This window comes from Montipora capricornis, chromosome 5 (genome assembly GCF_036669925.1).
Source record: "Montipora capricornis isolate CH-2021 chromosome 5, ASM3666992v2, whole genome shotgun sequence".
NCBI lineage: Eukaryota > Metazoa > Cnidaria > Anthozoa > Scleractinia > Acroporidae > Montipora > Montipora capricornis.
The window spans coordinates 9,836,156-9,859,350 of record NC_090887.1 but is presented as its reverse complement, the minus strand read 5'-3'; the positions used below and the strand labels follow the sequence as shown (position 1 = coordinate 9,859,350).

At 40.2% G+C, this 23,195-nt stretch overlaps 2 protein-coding genes across 2 annotated transcripts in view; one reads left to right on the top strand and one right to left on the bottom strand.

The window, feature by feature from the left end:
* The window catches only part of LOC138049396 (uncharacterized), a 17,079-nt gene extending 3,982 nt beyond the window's left edge, over window positions 1-13,097 (bottom strand). Inside the window, exons 1-8 of the mRNA XM_068895648.1 lie at window positions 12,948-13,097; window positions 11,183-11,330; window positions 9,099-9,224; window positions 8,807-8,862; window positions 7,966-8,227; window positions 7,437-7,624; window positions 3,503-7,108; window positions 954-1,087 (exon numbers count right to left, since the gene is read on the bottom strand). Coding sequence (XP_068751749.1) covers window positions 954-1,087; window positions 3,503-7,108; window positions 7,437-7,624; window positions 7,966-8,227; window positions 8,807-8,862; window positions 9,099-9,224; window positions 11,183-11,330; window positions 12,948-12,968 — 4,541 coding nt within the window. The 5' untranslated portion in view covers window positions 12,969-13,097. The remainder of the gene's footprint in view (window positions 1-953; window positions 1,088-3,502; window positions 7,109-7,436; window positions 7,625-7,965; window positions 8,228-8,806; window positions 8,863-9,098; window positions 9,225-11,182; window positions 11,331-12,947) is intronic.
* A 126-nt stretch (window positions 13,098-13,223) lies between these two features.
* Window positions 13,224-22,221, top strand: LOC138049398 (DNA polymerase eta-like). Its single transcript, XM_068895650.1, has 9 exons — window positions 13,224-13,453; window positions 14,245-14,490; window positions 16,459-16,702; window positions 17,708-17,811; window positions 18,445-18,564; window positions 18,974-19,097; window positions 19,898-19,963; window positions 20,575-20,741; window positions 21,328-22,221. The coding sequence occupies exons 1-9, from the start codon at window positions 13,323-13,325 to the stop codon at window positions 22,163-22,165; spliced, it is 2,040 nt and encodes a 679-aa protein (XP_068751751.1). The 5' UTR covers window positions 13,224-13,322; the 3' UTR covers window positions 22,166-22,221.
* Window positions 22,222-23,195: the final 974 nt, after the last annotated feature.

Below are 23,195 nucleotides of genomic sequence, written 5' to 3'. Positions count from 1 at the left end.
ATCTTAAAGCGCTCCTACATAATTTATTTTCGGACATTTCGCCCAGAATCTACAACGTGAACGAAATGGAATAATCGTGAGAGACTTTAGATTGTGCAAAGTTATATTTTGAGGTGACGTTGTCGTTAAGTCCCCAATACCTCAATGCAAAATGCAGGAATGCAAAGAAGGAGCCTCGTGCTTGTAATGCAAGGGGAATGTAATCGTTAATAAACTCGTTGATACTACTTGTGCCACTGAATAATTTTAAATTGCGAATCACAAAGTGGAGTGTAAAGCAAAGGAATATTAATAAGGTAACTATTTTGTGGTATTAAAGTGTGTGTGTTTTTGTCTGTATTTTGACGGTGCACAAAACACACCTTTTTCGAGAGGATGACCAATAAAATCTTTCGATTAAATCACGCACAACTAATTTGCAAAGCCGTGCGAGGCGAAAACAAAATATTGTGCACTGTTACGGTAAATTCAACATCGATTGCAACAACATTGTTCTCGCTTTTGAAAGTCCCCCGATTAACTACACCTTAGGTCAACTCGTTGGTTTACAAGTAGTTGCTACTGACAAGAGGGGAATGGTCCGGGTTCTTTCAAACTTATCTTATTCTTCAAAAAGGTTTTGGGAGCAATTCCTGTCAGAGGAAAAGGCCCTTTGGATCAAAGCGATGACTGCTAACCGAGCTAAGGAGCGAACGGGTAGTTCTAGCTATTGACCGAATGCAAAAATGGCCGCCAACAAATTAACACGTGTAATAAAAGGATTTGGGCTGTAAAACGAGGCTAGTTAGGCTAATTAACACAAAGACAAAAGAATAATTTGTTGGCGGTCATTTTTGCATTGGGTCAATACAGCCATCGCAAATAAAGACAAATAAATATTAATTAATAATAATATAGTTAATAACCTGCTAATTAATTAATTAATCATTCATTTATTAACTGTCCACCCTTACCAGCCATGCGAATCCTGAGAGTTGACATCGCAGCCGTACTGCACCAGGAATTTCGCCACTTCATCGTGACATGCGCAGACTGCATTATGAAGCGCCGTGATACCCTCGCTATTAGGCTTGCTGGGATCATCTACCTAGCAGAGGGGAGGGGAGGTACGTTTAGAGTGTTTTCACTAACAGAAAACTCCCTATTTTGAACGACCCTTTTCAAAGGGTCCTTTTTTAGTAGTTGTTCAGGAAGGGCCTTTTCTCCACGTCATTTTCTGAATGCCTTTTTTAAGGGTCTTGTCTTTTTAAACGGTTCTTCTACTGAAAGATGCTGTCTGAACATCTTTCCCCAAAAGATACGAATACATATTTTCCATAAAGCAAAGTCGTGCCACCAACAGCCAATTACTCAAGAGTAAGAATCTGGTATCAGGTTTGTCCCCCAAGCGTTAGAAAAGTGTCTATTTTTAAACCAGGTTTTGCGGGAAATAAACAATAGACCAAATTGGCTACCTCAATGTTGTACCCAATTCAAAGATCCCGGGGTTAAGCTTGTTTGTGGGTTGTATTTGCATTATAATGTAGGATGCACATTTAAATGATAAGGAAATACCTGGAACAAAACGTTTTATTGCCAAAGGGTTTGAATTGGGTACAATATCAGGGCCGTTTATACGGGAGAAAATAAGCCGCGGCTTACATAAGACGCGAACACCCCGTATAAATGGTACAAAATCTACGTTCACGGCTTTCTCAAGCAGCGGCTTATCCTGGCCTGGGGCCCGTTTCTCGAAAGTCCCGAAACTTTACGGGCCATTTTCGGATGTCACAATTCCCTTTGTATCTCAAGAACGGAGAGGATTTAAGTAGTCAAATTTCAAAGTCATTTTTCTTTTTGTTACCTTGAAAACGTGTTAAAAGATCGGCCTTCCAAACCAATTGGTTGACAGTTTCAAGAATGGCTTTTCGGTCCCGAAATGTTTTCGGGACTTTCGAGAAACAGGCCCCTGGGAGTTTATTTAACAATTATTAGCCGAAGGCGAAGTGATTATCGGTGAATATTCGTCTCGGTGAATATTCACCGATAATCACTGAGCCTGAGGCGAATAATTGTTTTAGTATAAATACACAGGTGATTATTTCAAAAAAAAGAAAAGAAAACATTTTAACGCGAAATCATCTTCACTTACAGTGGCAAAACGACTATTGGCAGCCATTTTGTCCGTCGAGGTGATTATCGGCTGATAATCCGAGATAGCGAGCCAATGAGAGCGCGTGATTTTGTATAATCACCTGTGTATTTATACTAAACTCGTATAAATAGTTCCTTTCGCGTATTATGTACGCCGTGGCCAGAGTAAGTCGCGGCTTATTTTCTCTTGTATAAACGGCCCTACTGACTTAGCTTATTTGGTCTCCCGCAAAACTTAGTTTAAAAAATAGCCACTTTTCTAACGCTGATGGGGAATGGGCCAATCTGGGTTAAAATTGCTCTTGTGATGGACTCTTTGGTATTACGGGTTCCTCATATATATTTTGCTAAATATAATAGTGTTTTCCAAGGTGTTTTAGAGGGTTAAACACCCGGTTCATCTTTCATCCCTCAAGTCTGATAGAGCTTCCCTGCTTCCTTGAGTGAGAAGCAACTTAACTATGGATAAGTACAACACCGGTTAGGAGAATAACAGGGTGTCTTGGTAAAGACGACAGAAACAACACGAAACTATTTTACGAAACAAAAACTGAGCTGCACGTGCGGCATGCTTTTTCTATACATTTCTTTCCATGCCTCTGCAAAAATCGTGCGGCCTTAATCCGTTTACGAATTATGTATTGTTTAAATAAAGGATATTACATGGCCGCGGGGGGATATGAATTTTATCGTCGAGTGATGATAGTATCTCTCACGAGTGAACGCAGCGAACGAGTGCGAGATAGTATCAGCACGAAGAAGCGGAAGCTCGCTTTTTATTGACTAATCGTGTTAGTTACCATGACGATGCCTATATCCTCACATCATCATCATAATAATAATAATAATAATAATAATTTATTTCACTTATAAAGCGCAAATATCAATTGGGTTATTTTCATTTGCGCTAAACAATAATAATAATAATAATAATAATAATAATAATAATGATAATAGACCTCTATTTTCACACAATGTTTCAAGCTGAATAGCTTGTAGGGTCGTGCATAAATGAAATCAAATCAAATGAATACATATCAAATCATATTGGTTTTTGAGGAGAGGGGAAAACTGGAGTACACGGCGAAAAACCAGAGCAGAGTAGAGAACCAACAACTCTACCCAAATATGACTCCGGATCTGGGAATCGAACCCTGGTCACAATGGTGGGAGGCGAGTGCTCTCTTCACTGCGCCATCCCTGCTGCCTGTGAAAGATTAAAATGATATGTTCACTGCACGCGATGAAGATATGATTTTTTTAAGAAAAAGGAAATCCCAGTGTTTCATTAGCATGTATATAATAAAAAGCAGATACCACGAATTCATGGACACCTGGAATGCGCCGCCAGTCAAAACCACTTACTTACCTCGCCAACAACTTTTTTGACGATGTCAAGTTCTCCCTCGACCGCGGCGTCCAACAGAACTGCGTGCGGATCCAGACTGACACGATAGGCTTTCTTTTTTTTTCTCGGTTTTGGCGCGAGCGCTTGACCTACGAGGTCGGCGCTTTCTCCTAAAGCGTTCACGTCACTGGAAATGGTTTCAGAGCTACAAACTTTGCCGTTATCCGCAGTTGATGGCAAAGGGTCCTTCGTGCTGTTTGAAGTTTCTTCTGAGGGACTACGAGCTTCCACAAAGGATTTGCTCTTTACTGTCGATTTCGTTATGTTATTATCCGATGTGGCAAAAGGACCAGTATTAATTGCATTGGGCAATTGATCTGACGAAACCTTCAACATATTAGCATCTTTGGGTGAAAGCGATTCTCGACCAAGAAATACATTTTCTGTGTTATCATTTAATGAAGAATGCACTTGTTTCTGAGGCGCAAGTTTGATATGTTTCGACGTAGAGACATTTGTGTGAGACGCTTCAGATTTCCGTTGTTTGCTTATGCTTCTTCTTTCAGTATTTATCCCAATATTTCTACTTTCAAACGTTTCAGAACTTAATCCTCTGTTTTCAGGAATTCCGTTTTCGTTGTTTATTTCGTCACTTTTGGTACTGTGGCTACTCATATGCGAGATTTGTCGACCACTTCCGAAGCCTGGTCCACTATTCCCGAGCAGGTCATTTTCGGAAGTAACACCTGTCGAACTGGTTCGGTCTGGTGTCAGTGGTTTGCTACTGTCACCAACCAAAGAACCTAATTGTCTATTTTCCTTTGGAACAGAAATATGCTTGTTCTCTTTAATTCGTTGGCTCCCACGATTCGATAATTTTATGTTCACAGATGACACGATATGTTTCCTTCCTTTCTCTGCTTCTTCTCGAATTCTATTTGACGAGTTCCCATGCGTAACAGCTTGTTCATCGAAGCTATTGTCTCCGGCACTTTCACAACTGTTGTCGTGAAAATTCCCTTCTCCCGACCCCTCCTCTTCGGAAGATGTCGGTGAAGCGAATCGATGCCCGAACCTCGATCGTTTACTGGTCGGCACTGGAGAGCGGTTCTCGGGTCTGTCCGTAGATGGCGAGGATAAAAATGTTGCCGAGGGTGTTACCGTAATCTTCGTCAGCGACGATTGGCCAGGAACGGATATTGAGCTGGAAATCATCGGGCCGAGCTGGGAACGATCGGCCGATGAGTGATCGTTACGCTGTTGATTGGCTGATTTATTTGAATAGAAGGGGATCGGTTTAAAAGCCATAGGAGTCATACGCAATGGAACAGACCTGGTTGAACCAAAGCTCTGTTGACTGGCATTATCAGTTTGGTCACTAGGAACTCCATTAACCTTTTCATTGAATTTCTTAATGAATTGTTCTGAATTAAGGGACGGCTCCGATTCCTTTTTGTTCACAGCAAAATTGCTCTCACCAACAGTGTTTTTGAGTGACCCTGCCAGGGCAGCTTTAGATTCTATTTTATTACCGGCTTCTTTAATTGAGGCCTCCATCGTACGTTCGTTTGCTTCTTCTGTTTGTGGAGTTTTGTACGACAAAGAAGGCGAAGGAAATTTCTTCATCTCTTTCAAAGTAGACCTACCTATTTTGGCATCACTAACGTTCACGTTGGTTTCTCCAAAGTCCACTTCTTTCTGATTGACACTATTTCTACCGATGGCGTCTTGCGGAGACTTAAGCAAAGTGACTGCAGTCGATTCAAAATTCTTTTTATTTAAGTGCCCTTCGGCTTCGGCTTCGGCTTCGGCTTCGGATTCGGCTTCGGAGCCAATCGTTTCCCGAGCCTCTTCTGGCTCCCCTTTCTTCTTTGGCTGATTAATTTCCACACCAGTTTGCCGTACAGTGTGTGGTAACCCATTGCTTAACGTCGTTTGGCGAAGTAGCTTCTTTCCAGATAAAACAATTGGATGTTGGACATGAGATAAACGAGTTTTTCCACTTGAGAACGCAGACTTCACATTTTTGTCTGTGTAATTTCCTTTCGATAACTCGTTGCCTTGCTTCGGAAATCGGTCGTTTTGCTTTAACAGTGCGTCGTTGTCCTTCGGTAATGTGTCGTTTTTGTTCGATAATAAGCCGTTTTGCCTCGGCAATGCTTCGTTTTGGTTGAGTAATCTGTCTGCTTGCTTTGACGATGCGTTGCTCAGACTCGTTAGAGTGCCTTTTTGTTTCGCAGATGCATCATTTTGTTTCGGTAATGCATCGTTTTGTTTCGGCAATACCTCGGTTTTATTCGGCAATGAGTCGTTTTGATTCGGTTTCTCTTCGTTCAATCCGAAGGAGTTCTTTTCATTGTAACCGTTATCCAAATTAGACGGTTTATTCTTCGCTTCAGCTCGCGACAAATCTAACACCGTTGGCCGCACAACTGATCGTACGCTTTCGTTCTTTGTAACCATGGCTTCTGATTTCACTCGACGAGCGTTTAATATTTCTTCCTGAAAACCGGTCACGTTTTTTATTTTCAGGAAACCACGAGCTGGTTTAAATGTGTTCGCATTTGAAGGATGGAAATGAGATCCTCCCCATTCTCGTTGTGCAGAGACAATGGGATTTGCTTTTGCGTTTTCGCATTGAAACGACTCGGCAGTTTCACGAGAGCGGTCAGGCTTTTTAACGCGGCCAGTCACAGCAAAAAGGGCAGCCTTACGAGGAGACGAGTTTGAAGAAGTAGATGACATAGACGATAAGGAAGATGGCGAACTGTGGCCCGAGTTTTCACTGCTATCACTTGGCGTGGTTCGCCCGGAATTCCAAGAAGGTTCCTCCGATTCGCTCAATATATGTACTTCCAGTGAATTGTCGCATTCAGACAAATCTTCTTTCAGTTTTGCAGGAAACTTCGGCTCGGCACCTGGATCACATATCATTAGCTCAAGCGCGGAATCGGCCAAGACTTGTGTTTCCTTTGCGCCGGCGTACCGTCTTTCACTATCAAACATGTCAGGGCTCGAAAATTCATTACTTTCTAATCCGTGCGGGTCGAAACGCTGCGAAGAATTTGAAAAACCATTCGGCACTCGACCAGCCACATCCGCGGTCATTGTTTTCGATCCACTGGACATTTCGTCTCGCACATTCCATGGCAATCCTCGGTCTCTAGCACTCCCTGCTTCAAAGAATGACATCGTCGCTGTCACGCGTGACATCCCTGGAGGTCCGGGACCCTGAGTGAGATCCTCTGTTGAAGACTTCGTACTTCCGTGACCATCAGAAACCTCCTCTTCAACTTCAAGTAAAGTTTCCAACTTCCGTGAAGTTCGGGAGCGCGAACGGACAGAGGCGCCCACGTTTTTCGACTCCTCGCTGTTCTCTGTCGCCCCTCTTTTTGGAAAGCTGCCGAGCTTGCTGTGGTCCGTTTCCAAAAACTCCTCCTCCCCTGAAGGGTAGGGTGAGTAGTTGTCGTGATCAATGGGGCAATTTCGCGAAATCCTTGTGCGAAGTTGTTCAGTGTATTGGTCGATTTGAGCGTCAAGTTCGAACAGTTCCTTGTGTTTTTCAGCGAGGAGTTGCTTTTGCGACTGGATCTGAATGCTCTGTTGATGATTAAGCTCATTTCGCGTCTGCAAATAAAAAGAAAAAAAAATACTTATACGGTACCAAAAAACTACAGTTATGGACAAATAGAGTCGAGAAGCTTTCTATTTTTCGTCCCCTTTGGACCACTACTTGAAAAGAATACCATCGCCGTCGTCGTTGCTTAAGTACTCTAATGTTGCTCAGGAAGAAACGTAAATAACCCGGGAGGGGAGAAAGGAAGTCGAGAAACGATTATTCCTCCCATGCAAAAAAGTGTTTTGGGGGAACTTTCAAGTTTCTCAACAATTTTTTTCACGGATTTTTCCTCAATTTATCTGCTTAAAACTCGGAACATTTCTAGTGTATTCTAACCATCAGTTCTTTTCGCAGTCTTTCTAATTCCAGCTGTTGATGTGTTTTGGTTTGGCTGGTAGCAGACCCCGAAAACCCATGCCTTTGCTTGTCAAGCTGTTGAGTGAGGCTTTCAACTTTTGTCACTGCAATTGCCAGCTCTTTCTCTTTTTCCAGAAATAAAGAACGGATGCTATCTAGTTCCTCCGCTGAAAAAAATAACCGGAAAATAATCAATAAATTCTTTTATCCAAAGTAAATCACAGGGTTCCAACTGCTAAAAATAAAAATTAAAAAAAATTATAAAAACTCGGCTGTACTCCAGCCTTTATTTTATTACTCTCGTCCACTATATAAATCTCTCACAAGGTCAAACGTGAAGAATTAATTTAAAAGTAGAATTTCTAGTGGAAGAAATAGTAATTTTTTTTGCCTCTAGGAGGAGGAATAAATTTGACATAAATTTTTAAAAAATATTGAGCTTACAGTCAGTTCAACTTTAAATTACATTGAACAATGTAATAATTTAAGCTGGTATTTAGCAACATACCTAATGCACTGTTGCTGACTTTGTAAGAATCTACTTGATCCTGTGAATGCCGCAGTGCTGTTAGCCGCTCTCCCTGCTTGTCTACTTTAGCTGATAACTGCTGAATGTGTGGGCTTTGTGGTTTATTTTGTGACTTCCGTTTAATTTCCATGAGTTGAACTTGTTTGGCCTTCAGTTCTCTTTCTTTAACTGCAATTTCCTGTTGTTGTCTCGCCGCAATTTCCTTGAGATCATCAATGGAAAGTCTATTTCCACCTAAAAGCTGGAATAGACAGAGATAACACTCTGTTGTGAATTCCTTATATCATAACAGCTTAGAAGGTCAAAATCTTTTTGTGCATTTTTCATTTAGTGTGACATAGCCTTTACTCTTCCTGTGCAGGGGAAAATGGCTAACTAAAGGGTGGCAGGATTAATGAAACCCATGGGAGCACTCCCCCCCCCCCCCAAACAATGCTGGGTCGTAATTCCTGTGATCTTTGGCTACAAACAGGCAACATTGAATGGGGAAGGAGGGGGGGGGAGGGTTCTTTGGACATTTTTAGGTGATGTAGCAGCTCTCGTAATACAATGTGATTGGCTCGCTACACACAACAAAAAGAAAAGACTAAACAATAATATAATCAAAACAATGACTTTAATAGACCTGAAATGAAAAAATAATAGAAGCAATAACGTGGTACAAAATTAATAGTTCTGTTGTTTTATGCATAAAAACTGTTTTACAGAGCGACACAATGTGTCAACTCATTTTGACACAGATTGTAGTCCCAATCATTAGAGGAAAGTCTCTTGGGTGTTCCAGGAAGAATGCACGTATTATGCCAATTCATTTTCTTACCACATCCCTGGAAGGCAGTGGTTCCTCTTTGAAGCCATTCACTCTCGCTGATGCCCCTTAAAAGGAAACATAAATGTATATAAAACATATTTGGTTACCAGACCTTGAAGCTTCATGAATACATGTACTTCTTGATTACAAAATTGAACGTTGTTGCCCTTCTTTTCATACATGCAATCATAAGAAGTTCTTATCAAACTTTTGTAAGCAATAATAATTATTTTCATTTTGTTTATACAGCATATCTCGCCCTATGAAATCTACAAGCAATGGTTGACTGTTTTGATCTTACCATTAACAACTTGAGCGAAAGGTGGGGAATCTTCCCGGCGCCGAAGGTAAAATCTAACATCTTGTAGGTCACTTCCCCATTCCAGCAGAGTACTGAAGATCGATTCATTATCAGGAACAAGACGTTCTTAGAGATGGAAAAAGAAAAAAAAACAATATATGGTTTTGCTTATTGCAATACATCATTCTTTGTTAGCATTTAGGATCGATGATATCTCTCAACTTCCTCCAATGTGGCCGACGATCGATTCCCGTAATGGACACCATACACTGTATATGGGTTGAGTTTGTTGGTTCTTGTCTCTTATATGTGAGTTTTTTCTCTTTTCTCCAGGTATTCCAGTTTTATTTTTTAACACTTCATCACTTAACAGCAATGTCATGGTACCGTATCAAACACCAATAATTATTATTGCTAAAAAGGATTCAGTCATTTTTGTGACGTAAAAAGTTATCGTAGTAACAGGAAAGCCTTGCAAAAACACCACATATTTGGGTTTTTGGTGCTCATATCTCAAAACGAACTCAATGACCCCAATTTTTTCTCTCTGGAATGTAAACAGTATGCCAGAATGCCACTTTCTGCAAAGTTTAAAAAAATTCTTTGGAGCAGATTCAGAGCCACCTTAACTAAATGAAAATTTAAGGTAGCTCTGAATCTGCTCCATAGAATTTTTTTTGTGCAATAAAAAATTGGGGTCACCCAGTTCGTGTTTCACATATGAGCAACTAAAGCCAAAATAAAGGGTGTTTTGCAAGGCTTTCCTGTTGCCAAGGTAACTTGTTACATCACAAAATGACTGCATCTTGTTCAGCAATAATTGATGTTTCACATCGTACTAAAACATTGGTGTTACGTGATAAAGTCTTGTCTTGTAGTGTCAATCCTTCTAATAACAAGGTAACTTGAAAGTGTTGAAACTGGTTTGAGCCACCTTACGCTGATTTAGTTTTCAAGATTTAGTATCTCCCCACTGAGAAGACTCATGGTTGATTCTGCAACCTTGAGACTTAAAAACACTATTTACAACTTGCATGGTAATCTAATAAGCCTCTAGAAAGTTGGTTTTCTCATAGCATCCTAGGTAATAACTTGATTTAATCAAGGAGTCATTACTAGATACACCTGAGTGACGAGTGCACAGTTTTACACACAAACACAAATACAACATTGCAATCCTTTTAATACCTTTGGTGAGTTTGATTTTGGAAGTTCACACAGCTCAAAACAAGTTAGAAATTATACTCCCAAATAGTGAAACTAATACTTGGAGATACTGTAACTGTGTACAATGTAAAAATCAAGTGGCCATGTTATATCACATTTATAACTTGAGGCAAAGCTGAGAGTTTGTAGAGACCATAATTCTACATCCCACCCTTACATTTCTGTAGTATGAGAAACTAAACAATGAATATTGAATGAAAAGTATTATGTAAATTAGGAGAGTGTTGTAACAGATAATTCAGCCATTAATTTCTTTCTAAGTTTTGAGAAAAAGATGACACTTCTTAAGTTTTGAAAACACATGTAAATGACACTGACTATGATCAGTTACAATGTGAGAGAGAATTTAAATGTTAAGACCCTTTGGCAAAATCGTACAAGTGTATTAAGACATAGCAGATTTCTTCTTCACCATAACAGATTAGCAGACCTTCAATTTATTGAACTAATTTAATTACACTGTAGAGTAGAAATGTTTGTCCAGTAACTCTTATTGAATGATCTCACACATTTATTTTATTTCTGCGAATTAAGAAAAGAAAGACATTCATTTTTTTAAATATTTTCGTTAGATTTTAATTCAGGTCACAGGCCAAACATTATCCGGCTATTTCAACGTTACCCGAGCCTCTACTTCCCAGTTTCATCTGGAGAGCAGCCAAAAAAAAGAATACTGGTACATAAAATAATTTGCAAGAGCCATTTATATCTTCAATAAATAGGATATGGCTTTTGCAAATTATTTAAGCCACATTTTTCCAGACTTTCAGCTGTCCCTTTCATTACATTTTTAAATCACTAAACATTGACTAAGCCTATGCAAAAATGGGCAAATACGTATTTAACTATTTACTCACCACATCCTTGCCATACTTCAAGTAGAAAGCAATCACTTGCATGAATTTGTCGCTGAAGTCTCTGAACAATATCTCTACACTTTGTGGCTGGTGACACAAATATTTCAGCTGCTCTGGGTCCTTCGTCCAAATAAACCTTTATCCTCATCTAAGAAAGAAACAAAATCAACAACATAAGAAATCTAGGCATGCATGGAATGTAAATGTTATCAATTTTAGAATCTGTTTAACAGAATTAACATAATGGATCGGTGGCTTCGATAGTACATTGTACCAACAGGCGACAAAAAGCATTGGCTGCTTTTTTCCCTAAATTGAATTTAGTGACAGAGAGACCTCTACTATAGCAGTGAAAAGTAAACAAGGACAAATTCTTTAAAACCTATGACTAAAATTGATTTTGACAAAGACAACCGTCAGGTAGTCTACTTAAAACCAGATACCAATTAATAGAAAAAATACCAAAATAATAGAAAAACCCCTGATTGATAGAGATTGAGCACAATGCTATACAAATTAAGTTTTCATTTGTTCATGAAAATTACTAAGTAATTATACTATTAAGAATACAAGTTTGTAAGTTACTTTCAAAGAAAACAAAACAACTAAAGTCATATTAATTGTAGCTAGGAGCTTGCCCAGCAAAACGTGCAAAAGCAATTATTGCCAACATTCAGTAAAATTTAATTAAAATTGGAAAATTGGTTCACATCAAGAACACTTGAAATCAGTTTACTGAAGTTAAGCTGAAGAGGAACCATACAACATTTCTTATCACAGTCACAAACGTTCTTCTAATAAAATATTCATGATTAAAAAAAGAATCATCATCCAAATATAACACGGGTTGAATATTAATGCCATTAGGTAAAACACTTCCACTTTTAATTTGTTAAAGATTAGTGCACAAATTGGAGCTTCATACAACCAAACATTGCAAAATAAAAAAATACAGAAAGAAAGGGAAAATATGGAATATAGGGCTGTGTTATTGAATTTAAAAGAAATATTCTTTTACTCCTGGTCTCCTGTACAATAAAAGCTATCGAGTTATATTTATTTGGGATAATTAAAAAGAAACATGAGCCCTCCACAAGGCATTTTTTGATAGTAAACCCGTGAACAGCGAATATATCAAGGAAACACTGAAAAATCAATCATTCTGCTCACATCGCGTGCTAAAAGTTAAGACGAAAGAGGAACACTTTCACGGCAGTCTTTCTCAGCGCTCTTGAAGACGTCCATGTAGGTGAATATTGCTTTGATTTTTGTGGATAACAGTCAAAATATTCTTTTGTGGCATCCAAGCGGATAACTACATACGCCGGCAAAAAAATATATATACAATTTTTTCTTCTTACAGGCAATCGGTCTCAATTTCTTATCGACACGGGAATTCATACATCGATTATGAAACGTCTTCTTTGATTAATGCTTAGTTAGTAAATTTACATGTCACGTTACTAAAACTTTTTTTAAACGAATGTCTTCTTAGGAAAACGATGCTTAAGGTCGAAAGATGCTGAACAAAAATGATCAAAAAATATTACATATCTAAAATAAATGAAGCGCTCAAATAATAAATGTAATTTTAACCCCAACTTTCAGCTCCGGTTTCCTATTCCAAGGAGAGGAGAAAGTTTAAAAAACTATCTCGGTCAAAAGGAACGTTAATCAACGCGACAATGCCATTAACAGAGGATACTTTAAAGGTTTTGATTAAAACAAAACCAGTTTTAAATACAGCACTCGAAAATGCACTCACTTTGTTTTCCGCCACCGCCATCTTGTTTACAATCCAGAATGCAACGTGAGCAGAAATCACAAAGCATTTCCCTCAATGTGGGGGAGAGAAAGAAATTGTTGAACGATTTTTGTGTGACGGAACTTTTATTTTATTAATTTTTCTTATGTGATCTTTAAAGTAAAAATAGGACTTATATTTTATGCAGAATAAACTTTCATTTTTATGGTAAAACGTTTCTATCGTTGGGGTCTTCAGTTTTTTCCCTTCCTTCCCATCCCAAGTTAATACTTTTACAACTATTTCGCGGGAGATTGGGAAAATTCAAAATGGCCGACAAGACGAACGTGGGGTAGTAGTTTCGACAGTGTTTTTCCTGGAAGATCTTCAGTTAAGATGGCGCTTGATCGTATTGTAGCACTGGTAGATATGGACTGTTTTTATGTACAAGTGGAGCAAAGAAAGAATCCAGAATTGAGAGGGAAACCGTGTGCTGTGGTGCAGTATAAAACTTGGAAGGGTGGCGGGTATGAATGATTTTGATTTTTGATAGGAGTAAATGGTAGGCTTATTGTTAGCAATGCGATTATAATTTTAGATTCGATATTAAAGACAACGATCTATATGGCGACGATTGTTCTTGATAAGGCTGGATACATAATATTTGCAAATCACAGCCTTGATCAATTTGTAATACGAGTGTTTGTGTTTGTACGTGTGTGTGTACAATGATGTGGTCGATGTTCCTAAATTCTTGCCATTATTTAAGTAAATTAATTTCTCTTGCCCTGTTGACCATTAGGCCATTTAAGCCCCTGGCTTTGGCTCTACTAATGTACCTTAATTTGTCTTTACTTATGTGAAAATAACAAAACAATATAAAAGAATATATTTGACCGATTTTCTGTAACAACAATCTTTAATATGGCTGGTATTGCATTTTGAAGCTGCACATAATACCATCAATTAAAATTTATATACTGTACATGATAAAACTATCGATTCACAGTGAATTCCTTCATTTGGAATTAACACCCATCCAACAGTTTTATATTATTGGACAGCTGCTGTACAATAATTTTTTTTTATTTTGGACAAATGACATTCCCTTTGTAAGTGGAATTGCATCGGGCTGGGGTTGCCAATGTATGACTCAATATCATTTCAAGTTGTGAATGGTGTATTCAATATCAGAAATGATCAGGAATGTAGAAATATTTGGAATAGATATATGGGTTATTATTTCAAATTAAGTATTTGTAATATTATCATTGCTCTTATTACAATCTCTTTCTTTAATCAAAATTTGATTCCGCAGCATTATAGCTGTCAGCTATGAAGCCCGTGACTTTGGTGTGACAAGAAATATGCGAGGAGACGAAGCCAAAGAAAAGTGTCCTGAAATAACTCTTGTGCGAGTTCCAGAAGCTCGTGGGAAGGCCAATTTGACTCACTATCGAGAAGCTGGAGCAGAGGTGATTGCTGTGTTGTCACGATTCTGTGACAACTGCGAGAGGGCAAGTGTGGATGAAGCTTACCTTGATTTAACTGAAACAGTGAAAATGTAAGTAGATGTAGTTACAGAAAAGAGCTCTGGTGTTTTGCTTTTCAAGCGTTTACGTTTAAAGTAGGGGTAGTGGTAGTGGTAGCAGTAGTGGACTGGTGGTAGTTGTGATGGTAGCAGTAGTGGTAGTGGCAATCATAGTGGTAACAGAGGTGTTAGTGGTAGGGGTAGTGTTAATGATAGTGGAAGTTGTAGCAGTACTGATATTGGTAGTGGTAGTGGTAGCAGTAGCAATAGTGGTAATCATAGTGGTAGCAGAAGTAGTGGTAGAGGTAGTGGTAGCAGAAGTAGTGGTAGAGGTAGTGGTAGCAGTAGTGTACTGGTGGTGGTGGTAATAGTGGTTGTGGTACTGGTAGTGGCAGTCATAGTCGTAGTGGTAGCGGTGGTGTTAGCAGTAGAGGTAGTGGTAGTGGTGAAAGTTGTGGTAGGGGTAGTGGTAGCAGTAGTGGTAGTGGTAGTGGTAGTGGTAGCGGTATTGGTGGTGGTGGTGGTAGTAGTGGTTGTGGTACTGGTAGTGGTAGTCATAGTCATAGTGGTAGTGGTGGTGTTAGCAGTAGAGGTAGTGGTAGTGGTGGAAGTTGTGGTAGCGGTATTGGTAGCAGCAGTGGTAGTAGTAGTGGTAGCAGTATTGGTGGTGGTGGTGGTAGTAGTGGTTGTGGTAGCGGTAGTGGTAGTCATAGTTGTAGCAGTGGTGGTAGCAGTAGAGGTAGTGGTGGTGGTTGTGGTTGTGGAAGCGGTAGTGGTAGCAGAAGTGGTAGTGGTACTCATAGAGGTAGAAATGGCGGTAGCGGTGGTGGTAGTGGAAGCGTGCTGGTGGTGGTGGTCGTAGTAGTGGTTGTGGCAGCAGTAGTGGTAGTCACAGGATCTTCAATAAGAGCTGGCAGCCAGTGAAATTGGCCAGCTATTGCTCGTGAACTCACCACCTACTTTTCCTGGGAAATTACCCCAAATTTTACGAATAACATGTGAAACATTCACACAGAATACAAGCCTTGGATCGGGAAAATTTTGTTCATGAAAAACAAAAGAGATGCCTGAATTCTGAGCAATTTTGAGGGTTCTAATTAACAATAATTTAGATAAACATATACTGGCACATTGTCCCGTTAATGAGATGTTACTCATTAAACAATTACGACCGTGTTTAAACGTACAATCAGACTCAATTCGCGCTAAGGTCTTTGTCTAACTCATGCAAATTAATGACTCTGGACTCTTAGTTTCTCTTGAGATCGCATATTTAATTTAGTCTCCCTTGACCATGGCGCCAAGATGTCGCCGAAACGTTGGATGCTTTTATCGTTAGTTTTTGCCAGTATAATTTTGAGGGTGATTTTTGTTTCCCTGTCCATGCCAAGATCGAGCACACACATTTTTGAGGCAGCAGTCCAGCAGTTCAGTAATTGGTGTAATTTGCCAACTACATTTGAAGTGTGACAAGACAACATTCGCAAAAGGTCTTTTTGGTCACGCCAGGTGAAAGACATTGCACGCAGCTGTACAGAATGCAAAGGAGCCTTGAAGGGGAATATGTCACGCTATTTAGTGTCTTTTCAAAACCCAAAATATGTCTTGCCGTCAACTGAATTTCAGAAATTTAATAGTATTCATGTTCTCTCTCTGAATGATATTAATACTGTGTTCAAATACCCTACTGCATGCTCCAGACTGCAGGAATTATTGCATTCTAAGAGGCCCAGATTCGAAAATGTTCCCAGCGGAGGATGCTTCTGGACCCCCCTACAAGCTTGTAACTTTGGCGCTCGAAAAGAGTGCGTTCTGTGTGCATTGTCCATTCTCCGCCTTGTCCTCAGGTTTTGCCGCCTACTAAAATTCTTATCGAAAACCCTGAGTCATAGTGGTAATGGTAGTGGTAGCAGTAGTGGTAGTGGTAGAAGTGGCGTTAGCAGTAGTGGTAGAAGTATCACCATCTCAAAGAGCCATTCATTATTTGCCTATTACCAACAGAAAGATGAATCAAATGGAAATTCATGAAATTGCTGAAAAGTCAGCAGCTACTACTTTCCTGGAAGGTTTTATGATTGACAATGGAGACAGTAAAACTGTGGACTTTGAAGCTTGGAGAGCCTCTGTTACAGACAATGAGAACAATCGGAGGCTAGCTGTAGGAGCGATAATCGTATCAGAGATGCGTGAAGCTGTCCTCAAGGAGACCCAGTTTACTTGCTCTGCGGGAGTTGCTCATAATAAGGTAAGAAAACAAATAGAGTTACTTCTTATATGGTTATGATAATGGTATATAATTATACCGCAAATATCACATACAATCTCATGGTGGTTTACAGTTCTGTTTCTCTGGGGTAAGATTGGACGTCAGCCTGTAAAGGCACCTCTGGCATGATCCACTATCAGTCCATATTTGATCTCACCCTGACCCACCAACAAAACTAACACATGTATGTAAGAGGATGACAGGCCACAACACCGAGGTCTTCCCCTAATCTTCATTGACAGTGCGTAGGTTCTTTAACATCCCACATTGTTGTAAGACGGTGCCTACAGTGTATAGACCTTATTCTCATACCTAATTAGATGCACATCCAATGCAAAGTGTCCCTTTCATGTTTAAGACTTTGCTACCTACACCGTATTTCCAACAATAAGGTAAGGTAAAGGTTAGTGTTATTTTTATCTTAGGGTCAATGCAGTTGTTTAGAGCGGTTTTCAATTGAGTTTCTAAGGTAATTAGCGAATTACTTTGGTTTTGCATTACTGTAATTCACTCAGTGATTGGTTCAAAGTGCACCCGCCACTTTTTCAACCAATCAGAAGTGAAACCAAAACCAGTCGTGGCTCCCGCGTGCACATTTTCCCCCGCTTTATTTCGGCTACGTGTAATTACTTCAAATTTTGATTGGTTCACTGGATTGTCTCCGTCCTTTTTGATTGGCCAAAGTAATTACTTTGCTTTTGGTTTTTCGACACTCATTTGAAACCGCTCTTTCCTAACTTCGGGAACAGCATTTGGGGAACACTTTGTGACGTTAATTGTCTGTGTTCCGAGACACGAGTAATGTTGAAGTTGGGGAGAAGAGCAAGGCGCTGGACACTTATTGAAATCTGCGTGCGTCTAATCAGCCTGGGCATTTGTGGATATATATATTTAAAAAGGAGTGTACCCTCCTACGTCGCAGTTGAGGACCACGCTGAAGCTTTCGTGTGAAACCTTAACTATGTGTTTACTTCCATCTCTCAGATGCTGGCAAAGTTATGTGGTGGACGCCATAAGCCAAACAAACAGACGTTATTACCTCAAAGCTTTGTACCGAAGCTATTTGAAACTGTTCCGCTAAAGAAAGTGTAAGTAGAATTTAGATGAAACCCACTACTGGTTTTATAATCTTTGTTTGCAAATGTTGCCTTGAAAAGATTTATTTTCGGATGTTTACTCGGAAAAAATCCGAGTGCTGCTTTGCAGGAGCCGAACCTACGACCTTTCCGATTACTAGTTCGGATGCTCTCCCACTGAGTTGTAGGAGATGATCGGAAAAATCTGATCGCTCCTTTGCAGGAGCCGAACTTACGACCTTCCCGATCACCTGCATAGCAGCACTCGGAGTTTTTCCGAGTAGCTCCGTCGTTTTAAATCAGTCCTCTAAGAAGTCAGAAGTGAAATATTGGAAGTGCTTTAAGTCCATCCCTTGTGTTATAGTTATCTCCGAAAATTTTAAGGGGGTTCATTTCTCAAGAAAATCTGTTACTGCGTTGGTGGGTAGTTAAACATGGTTTTATCAACTTAATCAATTCGTTTGATGCGGCAAAAGTTTTGGAAGCATTGAGCCTGGTATACCAAATAATCTGAGGAGAGAGCTTGGAACCCGAGCAGGCTCGATCAACGGGTCAACAGGGACTCGTATGACGAGACCTTAAATTTATCAGATAACAAAAGCTAAAATGAACAATTTATGTTTTTTCGCTATTTATCACTTTCAGACGTAACATGGGAGGCAAGCTTGGTCTTGAAGTTTGTTCAAATTTAAAGGCAGAAAAGATGAGCGACCTTGCGAAATACTCAGCTGGAGAGCTGCAGGCTCGATTCGGAGACAAGACTGGGTGCGTCGTTATTTATTATAGTTATCGCCAAAAATTAAAGCGATCCTAGCACGCTTGCTTATGAAACTTCTTGCGTTGCATGGGACAGAACACGCTCCATCGTTGGAGCGTGCTGCACGTACGTTGCGTACGCATGCGTGTGTATGCAGCACGTGCGTACGTATGCAAGCGCATGCAGCGCGTGTCTTGTGTCTGTAAACCAGCAACACCGAACTCGTCCACATTTTTTATATGAAGTGACTAGAATATGATTTCTTGTAAAGCGGAATTGTTGTTGTCAAATTTTGCTTGGGCCAGTAGTTAGCGTCCTTGAACAAGGTTTTTCAATTTTTGAGGTCAATGTGTGTGGTAAGACGAATTCGTGCAACAAAGATTCCCCTATTTATATGCTTGTGTTTCTTGTATTCAGGGAGTGGCTTCACCAGTTGAGCCAAGGCGTGGACTCTGAGCCAGTCCGACCTAGGCAACTACCAAAGTCCTTCGGTTGCGGAAAGAATTTTCCGGGAAAAGGAAAGCTGGTAACGACAGATCAGGTACAGGAGTGTTCTCGACTACTACATGACGGAATTCCTCCTTTCACGGCATGCCGGTGGCTGCCAGGCGGGATGGTCGCAGGCTCGAACCCCAGCCAGATCAAAACTCAGGGTTCTAATATAACTGGATATAAAGTGCTGCCTGTGTAATTTTATCTGCAAATAGTTAGACTTTCAAGTCTTCTCGGTTAAGGACCATAAGCCGTAGGCCCCGTCTCACAAGTATCTTCCATGTTCCTTAGTTCTCTGTGGGACGTTAAAGAACCCACACACTATTCGAGAAGAGTTGGCGTTGGAATTCCCGGTGTTGTGGCTGTCCTTTGTGAGTGTATAGGTCGGTGATTATGACAGATCCACATCAACTGAATAGCTGCCAAAACTAAAACAAATAACATTAAACAAATTTCAAGTGATTTCCTTTGGGTTTGCCCTGTTTACATTCATTCCGGCCAAGAGTCCACACGACAACGAATCTGTAATATTCTATGTTAGCTTCAACATCGTTCCTTCAATTTCAGTTCGCAATCTGGATAGTATCGCTTTTATAAATACGTCGATCCAAGTAGAATAACGCCGAAAATGTTAGAAAAACGTGCACTTGTAATTTTTTCTGAAGTTTTCGTCGTAGATTCCAACAGTGGTGTGGTATTTTTAGAGGCCGATCTTGAACCATATTCTAACTGGAACTTAAAAGCTTAAAAGCTTTTGCTCTATTTGGGAAAACGCAAATTTTAGTCTGGAGTTGCCGTTTGCCGCAAACGTGAAGCTAAGACTCATTAATCTCTCTATTATGTTCGTAGGTAAAATATTGGCTTGAACAGCTGGCTAGTGAACTTCATGAGCGTCTCGCAAAGGAAGCAGAATTGGTAAGATTAAGGGCCATATCATTCGACTGTCAGAAATGTGGACCAAAAGATTAAGGGCTTCTTCCCTTTATCCTCATTTCCGGTTATGGCAAAAGCTCCCTCAACACGAGCAATGCTTATGTGGCTATTTTAATGTCACAAATATATGTAGCTGTGCGCGGGGACAGCAAATATTTGCCGAAAATACATTTATCCGTGGGATAGAAACGACATAGTAGTGGTGAGGAGACAGACAGGGTAACATAGATGGCTCTGAGGAAGGGCTAACGCTCGAAACGTCAGCTTTCGAATTTCTTTACCATAGCACCTTGTTTGAAAAAGCCATTTCTGTGTGATAAAGATGGCGTTTCTCGCACTCGCCGCCATCTTGGTCGTAACGAGAGGGGCAAGTTGTGCATGCGACGGAATCGAAGTAGCGCCCAGCCCTGCCGTGAGGTACGGTAGAAGCTAAAGAAAAAGGCATCAGCTTCGGTCGGCCTCTTTTCTTTAAATTCTATTGGACATAAGATTTGTAACGTCTTCATATTCGCTTGAGCAAATAAACAATTGTCACATGAAAATTTCTCGCGTCAAAGTCTTCACGACGAGAATTTTGTTTTGGCATCTTTCAGAATAACAGAGAGGCGAAATTGTTGGGTGTCGGTTTCAAGACGGAGAACAACACATCCTTTACTCGATCTTGTCATCTGAAAGATTCAAGTGCAGTACAAATCGCCAAGGATTTGTACAATCTTCTGGTTCCATTTAATTCAACCAAGGATAAGAAAACCAACATTTGGTGAGTAAAGCTGAGAACTTTTTCTTCACAGGGAACCTCAACTTGGTAAGAGCAGTTTGTGTGAGATGAATTAAGTACCGTCTATGAGCGTTGCTCTTTTTTTGGCTCAACCCGCCTTGAAGGCTATCGAAGCCTCTTCAAAGTTGAGCAAATTAAGTCAATCATGCAAATATCATAAAAACAGAGCCAACACTGTCAAAAGTATAACGGTGTCTCGTGTTCTTGCAATCATGACTGAGTTTTGTGTGGCTAATTTCCCTCAGATTCCAAGTTAATAGATAGCCTCGATCTGCTGTGCATGACCCACTCTAAAAAGGATGTTCTAATAAAATCAAATATGCCGTAAAGCCAAAGAAATCGCTGTGGCTACTCAGAACAAACTTAGAGAAGTGAATCAATCAGAATATGTAAGAACCTGGCGGCCTGGGCGAAGCGCGGGAAAACGGCGCGTGTTGTTGAAATACATATCAGCCACTCAAAAAGCATGGGAATGCGAAACCAAAGCAACGAGGTATTTGCCTTCAAGGCTCAAATGAAAACCGCTATTTCATCGAAAATAGTTTATTTGGCTTTCTGAAATTTTCAGGTATCCGGGAATCGTTGTCATTCACATTTCAGCAAGCAAATTTGAAGAAATATCTCAAAATAGCACGCCCTCTATAAGTTCCTATTTTAACAAGAAAACCTGCACAGACGTTACCGCAAACGCACCAAACGATGAGGTGGTTTCTTCTTCGCTGAGTGTCGGAGAAAGTGTTGAAAACGAGCCTTCATCTGGTCTCCAAGGAGGATACGAAAACCATAGGATTCAGTTTCCCGGAATTAACAATGAAACGGAAGACAGTAAGAGTGATGTTAAGACTGCTTCAAACTGTAAACTTAGGAACAATGATCCCGTAAACAAGAAAGGGATTGAAGCATTTTTTTCCAACCGCGGAAAGGATACAAAGAGTGTGCGAAGGAAATGCCACAACCCATACCAAAACTGTAAACTTGACAGCTCCGTTTTGGAAAGCTTGCCGGATTGCATACAGCGCGAAATTCAACAGTCTTTTCTTGACAACAAGAATCAAGTTGAACTGAATGAAGAAGAAGCCTGCTTCTTTGGTTCACCGGCTTCATCGCCTGTCAAAGATTCGGCCAGCGGTTTGCGCATGAATACACAAACCGAACGTAGCAACGCATCGGATGGATCTCGTGACAGCTATGACAACGAAGAGGAGCATAGCAACGCAGAACTTGTGAAATGTGAAAAGTGCAGTTTGAAATTTTCTCCCTGGGAGATGCCCGAGCATTCGGACTACCATTTTGCGGTCGAGCTGCAAAAATTCGAACGAAGTTCAGCGGGAGCTTCGAGTTTTTCGGCTGAGCCGCCGAAGAAAAAACAACGGACTACTATTGAGTCGTTTTTTGCGCCAAAGTAGCTGCTTGTAAATATAGTGAAGCATTTTTCAGTGTCAGTTTAAGATGGCTTACACTTTATCGAAATGGCTTTTATTTTCTAAGACGTAAAATACCAAAACATGTAAATGCTACGTAACTGTAACTATTGATGATGTGAGTATGGAGCGTTTTCACTCACGTGACCAGCAGCCATATTGGATTGCTGAAACAAAAGAAAGTATTTGCATAAAAATATAGTTCAATTCCCGGAGGATTAGTTTGGTACACCACCATGGGTGCCATTCCTTTGTTTTGGAACACCAACATGGCCGCTGTGACGTCATGTGAAAACGCTCTATAAGTAAATTTCGCATGATTTTTTTTTTTGTGGGGCATTCTTTGGGTGCGGGAAGGCCCGCGGGATCTCTTATGGCGGTGGGAAATTTACACAACTTGCGTCCAAACTTAGTTCCTGCAACTTTTCATCGGAATGTTGACGACAACCACAGCGTACACATGTAAACCCTTTCATTCTCTATTTTCAATCTGAAACCGCTCGTACCAACTAATAGGCCATTTTCCGAGTTCATGTCTGCGTCCTCTTCAAAGCGAGTGCGAAGTTTTTGGGTTGGTAATTAGTTTTACTTTGCATATGAATGAAAACTAATTTTCATAAGAATAACTTCGCTCTTAGACTCGATTTGAAGAGGAGGCAGACATGACCTCGGAGAAATGGCCTATCTTTAGGATTGTTCGCTCACATTGTAGTACGTGAGCGAGATAGAATAATCGCGAAAGACTTCGGATTGTGCAAAGTTATATTTTGAGGTGACGTTGTCGTGGACGTCGCCGTCTTCGTTTTGAAAACTCCCAAATAGTTGATTTTCATCTCTTGGCGATGACGTAATGCACAATTGCTGGTGGACGAACGGAGGGAGCTAATAAGAGATCTTTTGCGTTCGTCCACCAATATGGCGGCGATGACGTCACGTGAAAACCACCAATGAATGACATAGCTAAACTTTGAAATCGAATCCTGCGGATAAAAACATTCTAGCTTCCCAAAGCATT

Coding starts and splice junctions, on each gene's coding strand:
- LOC138049398 (XM_068895650.1), top strand. CDS start 13,323: ATGGCGCTTGATCGTATTGTAGCACTGGTAGATATGGACTGTTTTTAT. Junction 16,703..17,707: donor CGGGAGTTGCTCATAATAAG/GTAAGAAAACAA, acceptor TCCATCTCTCAG/ATGCTGGCAAAGTTATGTGG. Junction 20,742..21,327: donor GATAAGAAAACCAACATTTG/GTGAGTAAAGCT, acceptor TGAAATTTTCAG/GTATCCGGGAATCGTTGTCA.